General features: G+C 42.5%; 1 protein-coding gene across 1 annotated transcript in view; it reads left to right on the forward strand.

Annotated features, from left to right (window-relative positions):
• LOC126456300 (mite allergen Der f 3-like) overlaps nt 1-20,539 on the forward strand; it is a 50,317-nt gene extending 29,778 nt beyond the window's left edge. Inside the window, exons 4-6 of the mRNA XM_050092054.1 lie at nt 4,396-4,512; nt 12,641-12,796; nt 20,378-20,539. Of these exons, the coding sequence (XP_049948011.1) occupies nt 4,396-4,512; nt 12,641-12,796; nt 20,378-20,539 (435 nt within the window). The remainder of the gene's footprint in view (nt 1-4,395; nt 4,513-12,640; nt 12,797-20,377) is intronic.
• Nucleotides 20,540-21,127: the final 588 nt, after the last annotated feature.

The following is a 21,127-nucleotide window of genomic DNA, read 5'->3' on the forward strand; positions in this document are numbered from 1 at the left end:
CTATATTTCGAACTTCTGCAAAACTTTACCAGTCTTGGAGATTTTGCGTTCTTTTAAATTTGGCATGCTTTTTTCGCTGCTTCTGAAACCGTGAACTGACCCGTTTTGTGTACCATGGGGGATTAGTACCATCACTTATTAACTTACGTGGTGTATATCTCAATTGCTATCGATACTATCTCTTTCAACCTTTCTACTCTTACATGACCAGATAGGAAAGAGTGAAGACTGTCTCTTAAAACGGTGTTAATAGCATTTTTATCAGCTTTTTTAAATAGATATACTCTGCGTTTCTTCTTGATGGTTGTAGGTGTTACGGTATTCCGCCTAGCAGCAACTGCCTTGTGGTCGCTAATCTCTGTATTCGACACGATACTCCCTATCTGTCCAGGATTATTTGTTGCTAAGAGGTCAAGTATGCTTTCGCAACCATTTACGCTTCGAGTGGGCTCATGAACTAATTGTTCAAAATAAGTTTCTGAGAGCTTGGGACCGATGAAGCGTTTTAGTTTGTCGTACGATATCATAAAATGCTTCACATGTGAGACTATTCACTGAAATACATTTTCTCTAGACGTTAGTCAATAGGTAACTCTCTGAACTTTAAATCGGGTCCTAGATGGTAAAAAATATTGTGCATTATTATTGAAGTTCACTCTAGACTGCTCAATAACAGTCTCAGTTATATTCTCAATAATATTGTGCAATAATACTGTGGTTGGGAATGTTGGGCAATAAAGACGCTACTGCTGTGACAATTATTCTACTTTGTTGCCTGCAGAAAAACAGGTAGATGCAATTTTTGTGTGCTGATGGTTCAGCATTTGATATATTACTGGAAATGGTTCTCTTCATGCATGACCGTTCGCCTAATAAAAAATCAATAACTCGAGAATGAAATGAGATATCGTTCTTCTCTCAATTTTAAATACAATTTCGAAATCTTATCTACATTCATTAATAGGAATGTATGAGCTAAAACTAACTGAGGCCATCATCAAGGGCCGACGGAAAACTGCCCCCTTTCTTTCGGCTAATAAATCTAGAGGTAAAAATTGCGGTCAGTTAGCAGAGGGTCAGATAAATGTACAACCTAGTAGAATTTTTCTCGCTAATGAGTCTCTTGGGTAGTTACACATCGCTCCATTTATCATCCTTCGACCCAATTGGCTGTAGAATCATTAAATTTGTCTGAGTTTCCTAGCAGTTCTACAGAATTGCAAAATACGGAAACATTTGCAAATAAAACAATACAATATGAAATTCAAGAAATTGAAAACAAGTATTTGTGACTGAAACTGAATAAAGCTAATTTTGTTGAGTTAAACTGAAGTCAGTAGTGAATGGTAGCCTCACAATAATAAAGATAAATTCAAACGGTTTTAACAACACTTCATCAACAAAGTTTATATATGTACACAGCAAAGTTAGCAGTAGTTCTGATATGAACAGAAACGAATCCCCATAACAAGCGAATATCACACAAGGGTGTTTAGGTTCAAAGTCCAGAAATTCAGGAAAAATCGGAAAATTTAGATCGTCATTTAATTCAGTAGTCCTTGAAAAGTGGTAATAAAACTGTCTAATGATATCTATTTATTTTCATTTTAGTGCTCCTAGTTCGCCATCAATTAATTTAAATAGATGGCCGATAAATTTAATATGACTATCAAAAACACTGAATATTGTAAAATATCTGAGCCAGAAAACAGGTTATGGATGCGCCAACACTGTGCAGACTTCGTAATACGTGGTATCGTGGGGAGTTGCGTATTCATGTTTAATATTTTTAACTGCAAAATTGTTCGCTGCTAGCAACGTTAAAACTATTTAGTCCATCAAATCGGGACATTCATAGATTATAATATACTCAAGCGTCAAAGAAACTGGTATAGGCATGCATATCAAATACAGAGATATGTAAACAGGAAAAATACGGCGCTGCGGTCGGCAACGCCTATATAAGACAGCAAGTGTCTGGCGCAGTTGTTAAAACGGTTACTGCTGCTATAGTGGCACGTTATCAAGATTTAAGTGAGTTTGAACGTGCTGATCTAGCCGGCGCAACAGCGATGGGACACAACACCTCCAAGTTAGCGATGAAATGGGTATTTCCTTGTACGACAATTTCACGGGTGTATCGTGAATATCAGAAATCCGCTAAAACAGCAAATATCTGACATCGCTGTTGTCGGGAAAAGATCATACAAGAACGGGACCAATGATGGCTGAAGAGAATCGTCCAACGTGATAGAAGTGCAGCCCTTCTGCAAATTGTGGCAGATTTCAATGCTGGTCCATCAACAAGTGTCAGTGCGCGAATCATTCAACGAAACATCATCGATATGGGCTTTCAGACCCGAAGGTCCACTCATGTACCCTTGATGACTGCACGACACAAAGTTTTACTTCTCGCCTGGGCCTGTCGACACCGACATTGGACTGTTGATGACTGGAAAAATGTTGCCTGTACGGTCGATTCTCGTTTCAAATTGTATCTTGCGGGTGGACATATACAGGTATGGAGACAACTTCATGAACCCATGGACACTGCATGTCGGCAGGGGACTGTTCAAGCTGGTGGAGGCCCTGTAATGGTGTGGAGCGTGTGCAGTTGGAGTGATATGGGACCCCTGATACGTCTAGATACGACTCTGACAGGTGACACTTACCTAAGTATCTTGTCTGATAACCTGCATCCACTCATGTCCATTGTGCATTCCGACGGACATGAGTAACTCCAGCAGGACAATGCGACTCCACACACGTTCAGAATTTCTGCAGAATAGTTCCAGCAACAGTCTTCTAACTTCCACTGACCACCAAGCTCCCCAGACATGAACATTATTGATAATATCTGGGGTGGCTCGTAACATGCCGTTCAGTAGATATCTCCAATCCCTTGTACTCTTACGGATTTATGGACAGCCCTACAGGACTCATGGTGTCAGTTCCCTCCAGCACTACTTCAGACATTACTCGAGTCCATGTCATGTCGTGTTGCGGCACTTCGGTGCGCTCGCGGGGCCCTACACGATGTTAAGCAGGTGTACCAGTTCCTTTGGCTCTTCAAAGTATAAACACGTATATTTCATTTGACACCTCCTTTGAGTTCGTAGTGGACTAGGTCCTCATAATATTAATTTGTTAAGGAATTAGCATTCATGAAAGTTATTAACATGGCTGTAACTTGAGTAGTTTTCTGCGTACAAAAACGTTCTAAGGGGTGATAGACTCGTCTCAACTGTGTTAGCTGGCTTTGGTATCATTTTAGCCTTACTAGATGGTGTATTGTGGGTATTCTCGCAATTGTCCATCTCCGTAGCTATGTTGTCAGTGCGATTAACTGCCATGCAGTGCACCAGGGTTCGACTGCCGGTAGGGATTTTTTCTTGGTGGTAGTACGAGTTAAACTCAGCTTCGTGAGGCTAATAGGGGAGGTAATACACCGCCTAGTAGCGTTTCCAAAGTCAAGGACACCAATAGCGACCGGGGGAGCTGTGTTCTGACCACATTCCCCTTCATACCGCATCCGAAGACGCCATTGGCAGAGGATGACACGGCGGTCGGTCGGACTTGATCGGACTCGATTGGACAATGTTTCAAGGCATTATCATTATGTCCCCTTATGGTAAGTAACATATGTGGTGAGCGTTTTTCTGCCGAATTGGAAAAGTAATTTCGCTTCTCAAACGCCGGTCGCTGATATGTTAGTGATTCAGAGTAGTTATTTATCGAGGATTTCTGCAGTCTCTGTCCGTATGAGTGGTCTCACGGTAATCGACCACAAGCGATTACTTACGCTGCCTGCAATCTACATTACAACAGGAAAAATGCTAAGTTCTCCCTCTACAATTTTTACCTGTCCTCCACACTTGTTTCCATTGCCAAACTGATTATTCCTTGATACTTCACGATGCACTGTGCCAACAGATCCTTCCTTTTAGTCAAATTAAGCCATTCATTTTTTTCTCAACTCGACTCCGTATCTCCTCATTAGTTACGCGCTCTACCTGTCTAATTTTCGACATTCTTGTGTAGCACCACATGTCAAAAACTCCTGATCTCCTCTTGACTGTACTGCTACTGGCCAAGTTTCGGTTTCACGTAGGGCTACACCCTAGACAAATACTTTGAGAAAAGTCGTCCCATCTCTTAAGTTTATTAGATATCAAGAACACTTTTATTTTCCAGGAACCCTGTCATTGCTAGTCTCCCTACTCCCGCCACCATTAGTCATTTTCCTGCCAAAATAGCAGAACTCATCTATTACTTTTAGCGTATCATTTCCTAACCTAATTCCGTCGTCATCGTCTGCTTTAATTAGATTACATGCCATTATCTATGCTTACAAAATAACTTTATAACGAACATGGTATGTCCATGCTCCTGCAGGTGTCGCCAGCTTTTCCAATTGATGGTGTCACGGTGGCGCCAATACAGCTGCCGGAACAGGGGGAGCAGGTTCCAGATGGCACCAATATCACCGTCATCGGCTGGGGAGATCTCTGGGTAAGAAACGTCTGCCTAATTTCTAATATCTACAGTCAATTTCTCCTAAAAGCCACCACTTTCAACCCCTGTATTCCCACTAACTGGCTGTGGCTCTTCAGCTTAGACAGCGGTATTCTTCTTGCAAACAGTAGATGCAGGTGATCAGGTAGTATCTGCCTTCCTAGATCTATAAAGGTTGTTCGATGTTGTACCACATTATCGGCTAATAACCAAGATACCATCGCTCTGAGTTCTTCTTGGATACGGTTTTGGTTCGAGATATGTTTGACTAATAGAAGTCAGGGCCAGCAGTGATACCAGATTCTCTACTGATGATAATGTTATAATTCATCAACAGTAGGAAAGTGCAGAGAGGCTGGAACAGGATGTCCATACGGTGTAACAAATCACAGATCTAATTAAATGCAGGTGAACATAAGATACTGATTGTAAGAATGGAAAGCAACTTAGTGGTATTCGATTACAAGATTAGTGATGGACTTCTGGAGTTCATCACATCATTTACATATTTATGGCTAAGAGTAAGAAGCAGTACGAACTGGGAGGATTACGAGAAACCAAACGCAGGACAGGTGACTGGGAGGCAGATGCCTTGGAGATGGATCCAATGTAGACTACTGCTGCAGTGTCCGCAGTCCTTATCAAGCAGGCATGACGACAGGCTTCGGTTGAATTCTGAGGCGTGTGGCTACAACTGTATCAGCTTGGTGCAGACCATGCAAAAATGTAGCAGAGTTGCCTGGGGAACTTAATGGGAATATTTCAGAAGTAGAGCAACGAAATCCGAAAACTACTGCTGCATGACTATGGACAACCAGTATTCGAGGAAGACTGTCCAATCATTTTGCTGTCACTTTCCTACGCGCAGGGACCTGAGAATGAGAGAATTATTTTCCCCACGCTCAGTGAGCGAATGAAATAGGATAGAAAAACACTCATATTAGCAAAAAGTAATGTCAGGAACTCATGATACTGTGGTTCGAAAAGTACGTACACTGACGGAAAGAGCTCGCAATTCCAAATTGTAATTAATGTAGAGGAATGAAGCTTTGCAGATCCATTTGTGTAGGTGACATATTCAAACGATTATCTTTGAAGGATCACATATTAATGTAAGCACGAGACACCCAACTACAAGTGTGAAAATATGGCACATTAATAATCGGTGTAACCGCCAGAATTTTGAATGCAAGCATGCAAACACGCATGCATTGTGCCGTACAGGTGCCAGATGTCAATTTGCGGGATGAAGCTCTATGCCTGTTGTACTTGGTCCGTCAATACAAGAACGTTTAACTGTGTTTGTGTATGACGCTGGAGTTTTTGTCCGATGATATCTCATATAAGCTCGTTTGGAAAAAATGGTTCAAATGGCTCTGAGCACTATGGGACTTAACATCTGTGTTCATCAGTCCCCTAGAACTCAGAACTACTTAAACCTAACCAACCTAAGGACATCACACACATCCATGCCCGAGGCAGGATTCGAACCTGCGACCGCAGCGGTCACGCAGTTCCAGACTGAAGCGCCTAGAACCGCATGTCCACACCGGCCGGCATATGCTCGTTTGGAGACTAATCTGCTGATTGAGCAGGACAAGGCAACATATTGACGTTCTGTAGAGCATGTTTGTCTACAAAAGCGGTATATGGGCGAGAGTTATCCTGTTGGAAAACGCCTCCAGGAATGCTATTAATAAATGGCAGCACAACACCTCTAATCACCAGATTGACGTACAAATTTGCTGTTAGGGTGCGTGGGATAATCACGAGAATCCTGCTGTCATACGAAATCGCACTCCAGACTATAACTCCAGGTGCAAGTCCAGTGTGTCTAGTACACACATAGGTTGGCTGCAGTTCCTCAACTGACCTCCTCCTAACCAACACAGGGCCATCACTGGCACCAAGGCAGAACGGGCGTTCGTCAGAACATACCGCACACCTCAACGCAGCCTTCCATTGAGCTCTCACTTGATACCACTGAAGTAAAAAATGTCGTTGGTTTTGTGTCAGTGGAATGCACGCTACAGGGCATTTCGCTCAGAGCTATCCTTAAAGTAACCTATTGTAAGACGTCGTGGTCTCCTGACCTTCATTGCTTACGTATTCCGCCCTCACAATCAGATTCCGCACATCAAGACGCTTCATTCGAACCCAAACTCGATAAAATAAAATGTATGAATTCATGTAAACGATATGCAAATAATTAGTAAATCGCAAATGCGCACCGAGATTGAAATACTCGAGGCTCGCGTACACACACACATTACAGACACGACGGTCACAGGAGCTTTTAGTTCGGGAGAGCCAGACCACATGCCGGGAGGCCGGTCCCTTCAGAGGACGAGTCAAGTCAACCTATCTACGTTGGCCGGCTGCCGCCCATGGAGCGGACAGCGTTTTCCCGAGTGAAAGGAAGAATGACCCCATGTTCGGCTTAAAAGCAAATTTCGCTACATTGTGTGGGAGCGCCCAGCCTACACATTCTTTACAAATATAGCACACAGTTTCAGAGGTTTTCACAGGGAGTCAGCAAACGCCAAACGCCGATGCTACAGATTTTCGGATTGGTCGCCTTAAACGAAACATCATTCTCCCGTTTTAGAAGAGCAATGCTGATTGGCAGACGATATTCCTGACGCCTTGAGCTAAAGGAGTAAAGGAAGAGACCGAAAGATGTACCACTTCACATCTGGCGTGGAGAGGGGCTGTTCCGTTGTCGCTCTTGGAGAAGGAACACGTAAGAGAGCGTCTGTGCTTGTACGTGTACTCCAAGAGCGAGGAACAAGTCTCTCGTCAGTACTTGACTAGGAGAGCAACCTCTGTCGAGAGCAAATCAGAGTGCGACTCTATAGTGAGTCCTTGCTATTAAGCGTTGTTCACTGTGTTGGCCGCCACACTTACTGTGCAGTGTGAATGGATACAGTTATAGTTAAACGCCTGCGAGCACATTTTTTAGTGGCATCGCAGTGGACTGGTTATCTGACCGGTGTACCACGCCAATAGTTAGACTAGGGGCGAATAGGAGTTCTTGACTTCATCAGGGCGTAGGGAGAGTTTTTGATTGGCGAAGGTCAATCCAGATAGAACGAATCTTATTTGTCAGTAGCGAGCGGTGCAGACAGCAATCATCGCAGCTTACGGTATTGTGCACTACAGCTGTTGCGAGCCCCATATTTCCTCCACAACAGTACCCTTCAATGCATTTCACATGCGACAGCCTCGACCGTACCTAGCAACATTCTAACGGATAATTATTCAAGTTGAGTAGGCACGGCTCTCAGCCATTCTGCCAAGTCAATAACAATCTTAAAGTCTGTATAGAAATTTCATTAGCGAATCCTATCCTTCAGAGGTAACTTCACATTCCGAAAAGAACCCGGAAATAACTTGTTCAGTTCATAATTAAAAGTGCCATTGTGATTTATCAGAATTTTTGCAAAATAAATAATAATTTTCGTTAGTTTCACGTTTTTCTTACACCAACTAGCACTACTCCAGTACCCAAGTATCCCACTAGTTACGTAAGAAATTTTGTGAATTTTTGTGTTATTTCCTTACAGCGGACGACTCCAGAAGATATTTATTTCTGAAAGTGTTTCAGGCATTTCTCTTTAGAACGTTAGGAGCGTCTGTCTGACTTCTGCAATAGTGTTGGGGTGGAAGATTGCATCTTGAAGGAGCCACAGGGTAAAGGGTACATATCACATTAATCGGTTGTGCAGAATGACAGAATAGCACCCACACACTCGCACTATGGCTAACAGTTCCTCGTGTCACTTTGGTGCCAACTGCTGCTCAAATTGCTACCGCAGCTGTAGTATGTTGCTCAGAGCCATACGCCAAACACGACAGTCTTCCCTCTCTGTAGCACCATGTCACTGTCCGGAGTTCGGTCTTTTTGCGACCATAAATTCTCGTGACCATCGCTGCCAGCCGTCATTCACAGTGGCTACACTCCTGCTAAGTCTTTCTACAATATCGGAGAAGGAATATCCAGCCTCGTAGCCCTGTTAAAATACTTCGTTCAGACTCAGTGAGGTGTTGATAAGGGTGTCTTTGTCGCCTTAAAGCCATTCTTGGCTACCATCAACTCACCACGTCCAATCTCAAAGGTAACTAACGCTAACGACCGTTATAGCGTGTATTTGAAGGAAACCTGACTTGCGTCCTCAACACAACTGGCGCGGCATTTGAATTTCGTTTATGTCGAATAACTCCTTCTTAGTGTTGTGAATTTTTTCCGTCAGTGTATAAACAATTAATAAGTCACAGCTGCAAAATACTAACGCGAATTCTTTACAGACGAATGGAAAAACTGGTAGAAGCCGACCTCGGGGAAGATCAATTTGGATTCCGTAGAAATGTTGGAACACGTGAGGCAATACTGCTCTTACGACTTACCTTAGAAGAAAGATTAAGGAAAGGCAAACCTACGTTTCTAGCATTTGTAGACTTAGAGAAAGCTTTTCACAATGTTGACTGGAATACTCTCTTTCAAATTCTAAAGGTGGCAGGGGTAAAATACAGGCAGCGAAAGGCTATTTACAATTTGTACAGAAAGCAGATGGTAGTTATAAGATTCGAGGGGCATGAAAGGGAAGCAATGGTTGGGAAGAGAGTGAGACAGGGTTGTAGCCTCTCCCCTATGTTATTCAATCTGTATATTGAGCAAGCAGTAAAGGAAACAAAAGAAAAATTTGGAGTAGGTATTAAAATCCATGGAGAAGAAATAAAAACTTTGAGGTTCGCTGATAACATTGTCATTCTGCCAGAGACAGCAAAGGACTTGGAAGAGCAGTTGAACGGAATGGACAGTGTCTTGAAAGGAGGACATAAGATGAACATCAACAGAAGCAAAACGAGGATAATGGAATGTAGTCGAATTAAGTCGGGTGATGCTGAGGGAATTAGATTAGGAAATGAGACACTTAAAGTAGTAGATGAGTTTTGCTATTTGGGCAGCAAAATAACTGATGAATGGTCGAAGTAGAGAGAATATAAAATGTAGACTGGCAATGGCAAGGAAAGCGTTTTCTGAAGAAGAGAAATTTGTTAACGTCGAGTATAGATTGAAGTGTCAGGAAGTGTTTGTGAAAGTATTTGTATGGAGTATAGCCATGTGTGGAAGTGAAACATAGACGATAAATAGTTTGGACAAGAAGAGAATAGAAGCTTTTCAAATGTGGTGCTACAGAATAATGTTGAAGATTAGATGGGTAGATCACATAACTAATGAGGAGGTATTGAATAGGATTGGGGAGAAGAGAAATTTGTGGCACAACTTGACTAGACGAAGGGATCGGCCGGTAGGACATGTTCTGAGGCATCAAGGGATCACAAATTTAGCATTGGAGGGCAGCGTGGAGGGTGAAAATCGTAGAGGGAGACCAAGAGATGAATACACTAAGCAGATTCAGAAGGATGTAGGTTGCAGTAGGTACTGGGAGATGAAGGAGCTTGTACAGGATAGATTAGCATGGAGAGCTAAATCAAACCAGTCTCAGGACTGAAGACCAAAACAACAACAATAAACAAATAGATTTCATTTTACACCTCGTCTGAGGTCGTTGCATATTAGATTCTCATATAATTAATTCATTAAGGAATGACCCCAAGTCACCGCCATTAGCGACTTTAGCGTTCGTTATCAAGCGAGAACAGTGTCTTCTGATGAAGGCCCGTTCTGACTCGGTACCATTGATGGCCGTATGGTGGTTAAAAGGAGGCCACTTGAGGGCCTACAACCAATCTGTCTGCACCTACACATGCAGTTATGGTCTGGTGTTTCATTTCATATGACAACAGCAGCACTCTCGTGGCTAGGCCAAGCGTCTTTGGTGCAAATTCGTACGTCAGTCTGGTGAATCGACTTACTGTGCTGCCATTCATGAACAGCATTTCAGGGGGTGTTTTCCGACAGGATAACGCTCTCCCTGACACTGCTGTTGTAACCTAACATGCGCTACAGTGTCTCAGCATGTTGTCTTGGCCTGCTCGATCACCAGATCTGTCTGCAATCGAGCACATGTGGGACATCAACGGACAACAACACCAGCGTCATTTATCAACAGCGATAATCGTCCCTGTATTGACCAACCAAGTGCAACAACTCCCTCCCACAAACTGACATCTGCCACCCGTACAACACAATGCATGCTTGCAACATTTGCAGCGGCTTATCTCGCGCTTACGTTAGCCTATGATCTTGCAATGTTAATCACGTAAGTGTATTACCTAGACAAAAGTATTCCCGAAATTATTTTATGGTGCTGTGATTTTTTTTCCACTACAGAGGGAAAAGAAAGTTAATACACCTGGAAGATAGTGTCGATTTTGATCCGACGACGACATATGCTGCCTGGCTGTTAATAGATGTACTGATAATGGTTTCTAGATCGTCAGGCATCAGACAGCGTATTGGCGTAGCTACCAGAGCGCCATATGTGTCTACCCTTTAATAGGGAGTGTTGACAGCCAAAAGGCTCAATGTGGTGCAAACGTGTGAAGCACTCAGGCAACCATGCCACGGAGATTCACTCGTGCTTCCTACGTCAAACTGAGCGAAATTGAGAGTGGTCAAATTGTGGCCTTCTGAATGGCGAGATGTTGCTTTCGAAGAATTGCCTCACAAGTTGGACGACGCTGGTATCAGTGGTCACATGAACATACTCACATCCATAGACGAGGCTCTGGCGTCCACGTGGCACAGACGCCTGACATGATCGTCATATTGTAAGGGCAGCAGTGTCAGAACGTACAGCCAGAGCAGCAAAGATAAGAGGGCTTGTAAGGTCAGGCGTGTCAACACGAACTGTTGTTAACCGATTATTAGCAGTGGAACCATGGGCATGCACGCCGCTAGCAAGTCTTCCAATCGCGCCACAGCATGAACGGGCATTGCTCGACTTGTGCTGTCCGAGGATCACTTGGAAGATGGAATGGCGCGTCGTTGGCTCAGTGCCAGCTAGACTGGCGTGGCTTGTACACAAAAAGGTTCTCAGGAGTGTACTTCAAGAGATTATAGAACGTGTATTTATACGAGGGTTTCTTAGAAATAACCTAACTTGCTGTCTGATAATTTCGCCAAAGAACAACTCGTTTTACTTACGAATTGTGTGGATGAGGAAAATGTCATTCAGTCTGGTCACTAAATCATGTAAATCACACGCAATTCTGCTAATAATCTCGTAAATACTGTAGGATTACACTAACGTCTGTTCACGTATCCCTGTGATCATCAACAACCAAGTTATTACTCAGGAAAGTGTGGTAATGTAACTCTAAGTACGATGTAAACACAACCTGCTTGGTATAACAGCTGTCACATTCAGTTTGACCTCGCCGCAAAGCTTAGACCACTGGCGGACAAATAGCTTGAATTCTATTAGTCGGCACCCAGAAACTAATGGCGGATGCCGCGGTTTGCGCGCGCGGGTGTTTCAAACGTTAAGATATGCCAACTCTCTTTGAAGATAACAGTCCAGACACTCTTGTAATACATCCCTCAAAACGCACACAAAATACATACAACTGCAGCAGCATAAATTTAAAAGAAAGAGACAGTTTAAGTAAAAGAAAAATACGTATAACTAATTGTGGATCAACGAAGCTACACTTAATGTTAACAGTTCACTTCAAGTAATTTTATTTACGTAGCAAAAGCTAAGAAAGAAAAGGAAACAAACGATTTACTATCTGAACAATGAATTTTCTCCAGGAGGGACTGAAAGATAAGTAAAAAAAAAAATACATTACGAGAATGATCGGCGATTGGCGGACTGTGGTCTGTGCTTCCTTGCTTTAGGTGACAGAGACCTTAAAGCTATTTTGTATCACTACTGGAGAGTGGAGCTCTATGGTAGCTGTTCGCAGACCGTGCTTGTCAAAAAATACTGCAACTCTAGACTTTAAATGACATATGATACCTAATTTAAGTTAGACAGTATGTCATAACTTTATTATTTATTTCTGTATTGTTTTAAAATTTAGGGCATTTCTATAATCGAAGGTATTAAATGTGATTCGCGTCATATATTTCAATATGTTAAATCCTAAGTTTTGAAAACTGGAACATATTACCATAGCACTAGTATACACAAAGACTCTTCCTTTTCCACAGTACCAAGGGCTGAGTACAGTTGAGCTGCGCAAAGTGGACCTTCTAATAGTAGACCAAGAGGAATGCGAGTCAGTGTGGAATGACTATGGCTACGCTGTCCACCCTACACAGATCTGCGCTGCTCGTTTCGAGGATATAAACTACGGCTCCTGTAACGTAAGTAAAGAGCAGACCGGTAGGGAAAAGTATATGCGGGCGAGGAACACACATGAAGTACTGCAGCTCGTGGGCCGATGTAGAAATACGTGACTTTGTCTCTGACAATTGACTTCTTACTATGCAGTTAAATTCAGTCATAGCATTTAAATAAACTCAGTAGACAAACAAGGAATGGACAGTGTCCTGAAAGGAGGATATAAGATGAACATCACTAAAAGCAAAACGAGGATAATGAAATACAGTCGAACTAAATCAGGTGATTCTGTGGGAATTAGATTAGAAAATGAGACACTTAAAGTAGTAGGTGAGTCCTGTGTTTGGGGAGCAAAACAACTGATGATAGTCGAAGCAGAGAGGATGTAAAATATAGACTGGCGATGGTAAGAAAGGCGTTTCTGAAGAAGAGAAGTTTGTTCACATGGAGTATGGATTTAAGTGTCAGGAATTATTTTGTGGAAGTATTTACACGGTGTGTAGTTATTTGTGGAAGTGAAACATGGACGATTAATAGTTTAGAAAAAAAGAGGACAGCAGCTTTTGACAAGTATCACATCAAATGAATTCGCAATTGTGAATAAGGTTTACCAACAGCTGTAGAATGGAATGACGACGACGAAAATTTGTGCCGCACGGGACTCGAACCCCGATGTTCTGCGTATCCCGAGCGGTAGCCTTACCATATGGCTATCCGTGTAGGGCTCACGGCCAGACCCAAACCTTCATATGTCTTTAACCAAGCGCCTACTGGTCTCACTGTTAGTCGTGCTCGGATAGCCAAATGGCAAGGCGATCGCTCGCGATAAGCGGGAGATCCGGGTTCGAGTCCCGTTCAGGCACAAATTTTCTCTGTCGTCATTCCATTTTACAGCTGATGGTAACCCTTATTCGCAATTGCGAATTCATTTGATGTGTTTCGTAACGGCTGTGGTAGCCGCAGTGCATGTATGCATGCATGCATGTCCAAAGGAACTTTGCATCGTAATCAGAATAACATGGGCACTGCAATATCGCTTTTGAAATGCAAATGAATGATGAAGATTAGATGAGGAGGCCACGTAACTAATGAGGAGATGCTGAATAGAATTGGAGAGAAGATAAATTTGTGGCACAACCTGTCTAAAGAAGGGATAGGTTGATAGGACACGTTCTGAGACACCAAGGAATCACCAATTTAGTACTGGTGAGAAGCGTGGGGAGTAAAATCGTAGAGGGAGAACAAGAGATGAATTCATAAGCAAATTCAGAAGGATGTAGGTTTCATTAGTTACTCGGAGATGAAGAGACTTGCACGGCTTAGAGTAAGATGGAGAGCTGCATTGAACCAGTCTTCGGACTGGAGGCCACAAAATCATCCTTAAAAGAGCTCACTGGTTGTTATGCTGCGTTGTGGACTGTCCACAACTGGTACTATGTGGTCGTGTGGCTCTCTACTCATGTCAATGAAGTGGAGATGTGACAGAATGACAGAATCGAACCCTCAGATTTGGACATGCCCACGACCATACGGTGAATAAAGTTTCTCGATTTGTTGGCATATTACTGGAACTGTACAACGTGTGTACAAGGAATAGTGTACGATTGCAGCCAGTGTTACATGGCGTGTGAACAGTGGCCGTAAAATGGTCGTAACAGACAAGGAATGGAGATGGTTTAGAGTGATTTCATAAACATAATATTGCACTACTTCTTAATTTAAGTACTGTAATTTACTACTTTTAAAATTATATTTCTTTGTGCGATGTTCACTACTATCACTTAGACATTGTGGTATGACCACTAGCCACGTAAAAATAGGGTTACAGCCACGAGTCATGTACACACTGCGTTACACGTCATTATTACATAATTGCACATCTAATTACGTTTTATTCTTTGTGACATCGTACTTATATATTACTCCACTGTAAATTATTTATTTGCAGTTATTCATTACTTATTCCGTGGTCTCACATTGCATATTTAATACACCTAACGTAGACCACAAGCACATCGCCATGTTAGCACCTAGACGTAGTGTTGTACTATGCATCTCTTATTACAGTGTTACCTGTTTATTTCTTTTCATTTTACGTCAATTGATCACTTTAACGTCGTTCATGTTATCTGTCTATTTTACATTACTGATACCGTTCTTTGTGGTAGTGACTCTCTCTCTCTCTCTCTTTCTATATATATATATATATATATATATATATATATATTCTGTAACTATACTTTTAGCTACCATGTTCTTATATGCTCATATATGTAAATAATTTACTGACAGTTACATCCATATTCCACTCACCACTCATAGCGCTATATTACCAATTATTTGTATACACTTCTTCAATTCTCAGTTTCTGGCATTATACAAGTAGCTTATTGCATCAGACGTAGACTTCGAGCACAATGTTACTGCAGCGCCTTAACCTTGTGTTGTCCTGTTGTTGGTCTACATTACTGTAATTTGTAGTCTATACAGTGTTTTGTGGATTCAGTATTTTCGTTGTTCCCTTTGGTTACCTACGTACATCATGACATGTACTATCTTGATTGTTCCTGTATTCTTAGCACATGAAGCTCGAGTGATATTTTGTAAGGTTATTCAGTGGCGATATGCTTTTCATATTGTACTTGCATTACAACTATTTTGACTTTATATGCAGTAAGTTAGTACATTTGACATACAGTAATTTCTTTTACATTTCTATAAGAATTGCAGTTCTAAAATTCTTATAAAATTAAAAAGTTATAAGTGGAATTTTGTTATACTCGTTTTGGATTCAGTGGCATATATACTTACATACACGATTGTGTATGTTGCTTTGTTTTGTGCACCCCTAGGCTGTAACTTTTTCCTTATGCTTTATACATTACGGCTGTTTTTCTGTATGCTTACTACTGCATTGCCACATTCTGGTAGTTCGTAACATTTTTGTTTTTGACTAGTGATTCTCATTCGTCTTTCATCTGCTATGTGGATATAAGCTTGTGCAGTCGGTGCAACATGCAAGATATTTTACGTAAATGATGTTGTAATGGTGATGTATCACTTTCTTCCTGTACCTGTAATGCTGTGTTTCGGTTTGACACAATATATTGCACATATGATGGAGATTTATTGAGGTGTACTTGCATGAGGTATGTTTTATACATACATTTGTGTAAATACGTACTTTACCCTATTGATCTGAACTGATTACCTTTGTATTTTCGGCGTATTTGCGTACAGATCCGATGACGGTCATCATACATAACATTTCGATCGTGACTGTTGAAGGTTTTACTTCTGCATTTCGTATTCGATTTTATTGATCGTCGTATGGGAAAATGTTGAGGTTGTGACAGGAAGATTCTGTGGTGGAATATTACATCACTTGTTGTACATGACTACTAGAGTGTTTGGAACTTTCACCAGGCAGGATTGGATGAGGAAACAGAAGCGACCGAGAAGCATGCTACAGCCTCTGTAGCGAATCGATGCAGACAGTACGAGAGTGCTACACGGTCGCCTTTGGAAGAAATACGACTTTTTTCTTGCGAAACGACATCCTGCAGGTTTAAGGAACAAATACACTTTGCATACTGTATGATTATTTTCTTGCTTCCAGAAAACAAAGTGCAGAATGCCGCGTGTAGAGACAGAGAATTGAAACACAAAATGACGGGTTGCTCATTTATCATCCTCATCAGTTAAATAGATACATTTCGTTATATACTGTCTACTAATATTAATTTGTCCACCAGTCGAAAGTCTATACCACCAACCTTTGCAGCAGGGACTGCTTACGTACAGGAAGAGAGTCAATGAGGTTGCAGAAGGTATCGACAGGGATGTGGAGCCATACCAATTCCAACGCCGTGGTCAGCTGCGCTACGTTTCTGGGTTTAGGGTTCATGGCATGAACAGCCCGATGGAGGTGCCCTCAGATTCTGGACTGGGTTTTTAATCCGGGAAGTTTGTTGCCCACGGGAGTACAGTAAACTTATTGTGGTGCTCTTAGAACCAAGCACATGTACTGCGAGCTGTGTGACACGTCGTATTCTCCTGCTGGTAGTTGCTATCGTGTCGAGAAAAAACGAACTGCATGCAGGGGTGAGCATGGACCCAAGGACAGATGCATACTTGCCTTGATCCACTGCTCCTTCAAGAATGACGGTCTCGCTCAGGGAATGCGACGAAACCGTTCCCCAGACCATAACGTCTCCCTCCTCCGACATGGACGCTTCTGATAATTGTCGCAATGTGTTCCAGACGTTTCAGGCCGCAAACGCCAAGGTTTATTTGACCGATGGAGCACGAAAAGTGATTCACCTGGAAAGGCCACCTATCGCCGCTCAGTGGACCTCCAGGTGGGTCATTGAGCGAACGCAGTTGGTACCTGTTGGTTCATATGCGCTGTCAGCTGGTCAACAGCTGCACTTCTGTTTTCCCGTACACGCCACCACAGCCTCCGTTCACCCCTGTCGTCTACGGCACGTGGTGCGCCACAGTTTATTCGGCGCCAGTCTTGTATGTCGCCATTTTGCCGTGCCCTGTATACTTTAACCACGCCGGCGCGCCGGCAGTTTACACACTTAGCCGTTTCGGTAATACTTCCAACCTTGGCTCGAAAGCCTTTGATCATACCCTTCCGTTGGACCTCAGGGAAATTTATCCGTTTCCACATTATGACAACGACTGCCCTGTTTTCCGTGTCCCAACGACACGCTTTGTACACCTTCCACTGCTAGTGCTGCCACATGCCGTCTGTGAGTGGTTAGTGCACGTCGACGTCGGACATAACATTTGTGTGACTGGATAGTGTAATATGTGATGCGCATTTTTGACTGTGCTCGTGTTGGACTGAAACAGTAGTTCTAATCTTTTTTTTTTATTTTTTTATTTTTGGTGGGGAAAATCCAGTGCCTCTTGTACGTGACACCAGTTGCTCACTCAAACACGCCCCTCCAGTGCACTTGCAACCTCTGATGATAAATTATGTGCGCTGCCTGATGCAGTCCGTCAGAATTTTCTACGATGTACTGCATGTGGTGGTAGCCATATTGAAGACGTTCTGTAATGTAAAACACTGTTAAATAAACAGTACAGTACTTCAATGAACTCATGGCGCTTTTGTATTAATTATCCTTGTTGTTTTTGGCATTAAAAAGCTTTCTCTGGTTCCGAATTACTTTCAGTGCGATTACGCTATTGGCCATTAAAATTGCTACACCAAGAAGAAATGCAGATGATAAACGGGTATTCATTGGACAAATATCTTATACTAGAACTGACATGTGGTTACATTTTCACGCAATGTGGGTGCATAGATCCGGAGAAATCAGTACCCAAAACAACCACCTCTGGCCGTAATAACGGCCTTGATACGCCTGAGCATTGAGTCAAACACAGCATGGATGGCGTGTACAGGTACAGCTACCCATGCAGCTTCAACACGATACCAGAGTAGTGACTGGCGTATTGTGACCAGCCAGTTGCTCGGCCACCACTGACCAGACGTTTTCAATTGGTGAGAGATCTGGAGAATGTGCTGGCCAGGGCAGCAGTCGAACATTTTCTGTATCCAGAAAGGCCCGTACAGGACCTGCAACATTCGGTAGTGCATTGTTCTGCTGAAATGTAGGGTTTCGCAGGGATCGAATGAAGGGTAGAGCCACGGGTCGCAACACATGTGAAATTTAACGTCCACTGTTCAAAGTGCCGTCAATGCGAACAAGAGGTGACCGAGACGTGTAACTAATGGCATCCCATACCATCACGCCGGGTGATACGCCAGTATGGCGATGACGAATGCACGTTTCCAATGTGCGTGCACCGCAATGTCGCCAAACACGGATGCGACCATCATGATGCTGTAAACAGAACCCGGATTCACCCTAAAAAATTACGTTTTGCCATTCGTGCACCCAGGTCCGTCGTTGAGTACACCATCTCAGGCGCTCCTGTTTGTGATGCAGCGTCAAGGGTAACCGCAGCCATGGTCTCCGAGCTGATAGTTCCTGCTGCTGCAAACGTCGTCTAACTGTTCGTGCAGATGGTTGTTGTCTTGCAAACGTCCCCATCTGTTGACTCAGGGATCGAGGCATGGCTGCACGATCCGTTACAGCCATGTGGATAAGATGCTCGTCATCTCGACTGCTAGTGATACGAGGCCGTTGGGATCCAGCACGGCGTTCAGTGTTACCCTCCTGAACCCACCGATTCCATATTCTGCTAGCAGTCATTGGATCTCGACCAAATCGAGCAGGAATGTCGCGATACGATACACCGCAATCGCGATAGGCTACAATCCGACCTTTATCAAAGTCAGAAACGTGATGGTACGGATTTCTCCTCCTTACACGAGGCATCACAACAACGTTTCATCAAGAAACGTCGGTCAACTGGTGTTTGTGTACGAGAAATCGGTTGGAAACTTTCCTCATGTCAGCATGTTGAAGGTGTCGCCACCGGGGCCAACCCTGTGTGAATTCTATGAAAAGCTAACCATTTGCATATCACAGCATCTTCTTCCTGTCGGTTAAATTTCGCGTCTGTAGCACGTCATCTTCGTGGTGTAGCAATTTTAATGGCCAGTAGTGCAGTTCCTGTTATAAACTGGTTGTACTTCGACTCCTCTGTTAGATATTTCACTTTTGTTGGCAATCTTTTGGAACATGCTGTATACCTGTGCACAGCTCTAAGTTGGTTTCTGGTACTGATGACATCTGAGTAATAAATTAGAGATCTCTCTCCAATTCTCTGAATTTTTGCCTCACAATACATTCTTTCCTTCTATATAAGTTTCTGTAATATCACTGTGAATGGAATCATTAGAAAATTGATAAGAAACTATCATCCAACTATGTCAAACATAAAAAGATTAACTCAATTTCAAAAAAATGAAATTCTTCCGTAATTGTACATTATTACATACTAAAACCAATATTTCTACTAATATCTGTATGAGGTTGCATTACTGTCCGGAAAATACATAAAGGTTTCATTCCATGTCTTCAGCATTTCTTCGTCTTTTTGGACAGAAATCGAACTTAAATGACACATGTGATGTGTATGAAAATGTTAAACACCTGAAGATATATTAAAATGTCTTAATACTCATTAACCATAACTAGGTTTTTGCTTGTTATATATTTTCACTGATCGGAGGAATGTATTTCAGTAAACATTACTGATTTGTACTAAAGTAATTAAAAGGCTAACTACTTGAGAGTTAGATTTGCAACTTTCCTTTCCTACATGGCAGACGAAGATTTCATAGCATATAAAATAGTACCAGAATGAGTTGGAGACATTATCATGAATTTTATTTCAAAATTGCATTTTAGCTGAAGTAAGCTCAAACTACATTCCAGAACCACATGCTGTAGAATTTTTTTCATAGACCCGTAGTCTAAAATGACAATTGTACTCCGTATGTTAATTAACTTACTTATGTTATGTATTTAAGGATGTGAACTGCTATAGACTCTCATCACTGATACTTTTCACTAGAAGAAATGTGTATTATGTTACGAGTGGTCAGGATATAACTTTCCATACTCTGTTTCTCTGCGCATACCACAAGTGACTTTATCCAGTGATTTTTTCAGGGTGATTCAGGCGGTCCTCTGCTCTACGAGGGAAAGATTGTGGGACTGGTGTCGTGGGGTTACGAGTGTGCTGCCCCTCCGTACCCCTCTGTCGGCACCCGTGTCTCCAGCTACGTGGACTGGATCATCGACAACACCAACGGAACACTGGTGCCGCACTAGCGCCGTTGGATTTGTATTTGCTACACTTTCTAAATACTGATCCAAATTAATGTTATTAAAATATCTTATCAATGTTAACATCTATATACAAGTGACAATAAAGTTTTGTTTATCGGCGATCTTGTCTCAGTATGTAGCAGTGGATTAGTCTGACATTCTTTACATTATAATGCTTGTCATTTAACGCTAATCTTATACAACAAGGTGAAAACATGCAGTTCTGAGGGTCAGTCAGCAAATTTCAGGCATCACCTGGAAAAAAAGCTGTTACCATCACACGTGGTGAAGGGGTCAGTCACCCTGAACATAAACAGCGCTCACTACGACATGGATGACGTGGCGGAGACCTTGAGTGTAGATGTCTGTATTTGGGCTGTACAGGAAGTATTCGCCTCGGAAACCAACTCCTGTCACTGTGGGAACACCTGCAACACAATTGTTTCTTCATCCGAGGAGTGAGGAAGAACTCACAGGGTGCCGCTTCAGCAAAATACAGAAGCTTAGACGAAATTTGATAGCCCAAAGAATCAGCATGTGTTTCTGTGTCCTGTGCACAATGAGTTGCAAATTTGTGGTCGAGCAAACAAT

The sequence above is a fragment of the Schistocerca serialis genome, chromosome 1 (assembly GCF_023864345.2).
Source record: "Schistocerca serialis cubense isolate TAMUIC-IGC-003099 chromosome 1, iqSchSeri2.2, whole genome shotgun sequence".
Taxonomy (NCBI): Eukaryota; Metazoa; Arthropoda; class Insecta; order Orthoptera; family Acrididae; genus Schistocerca; species Schistocerca serialis.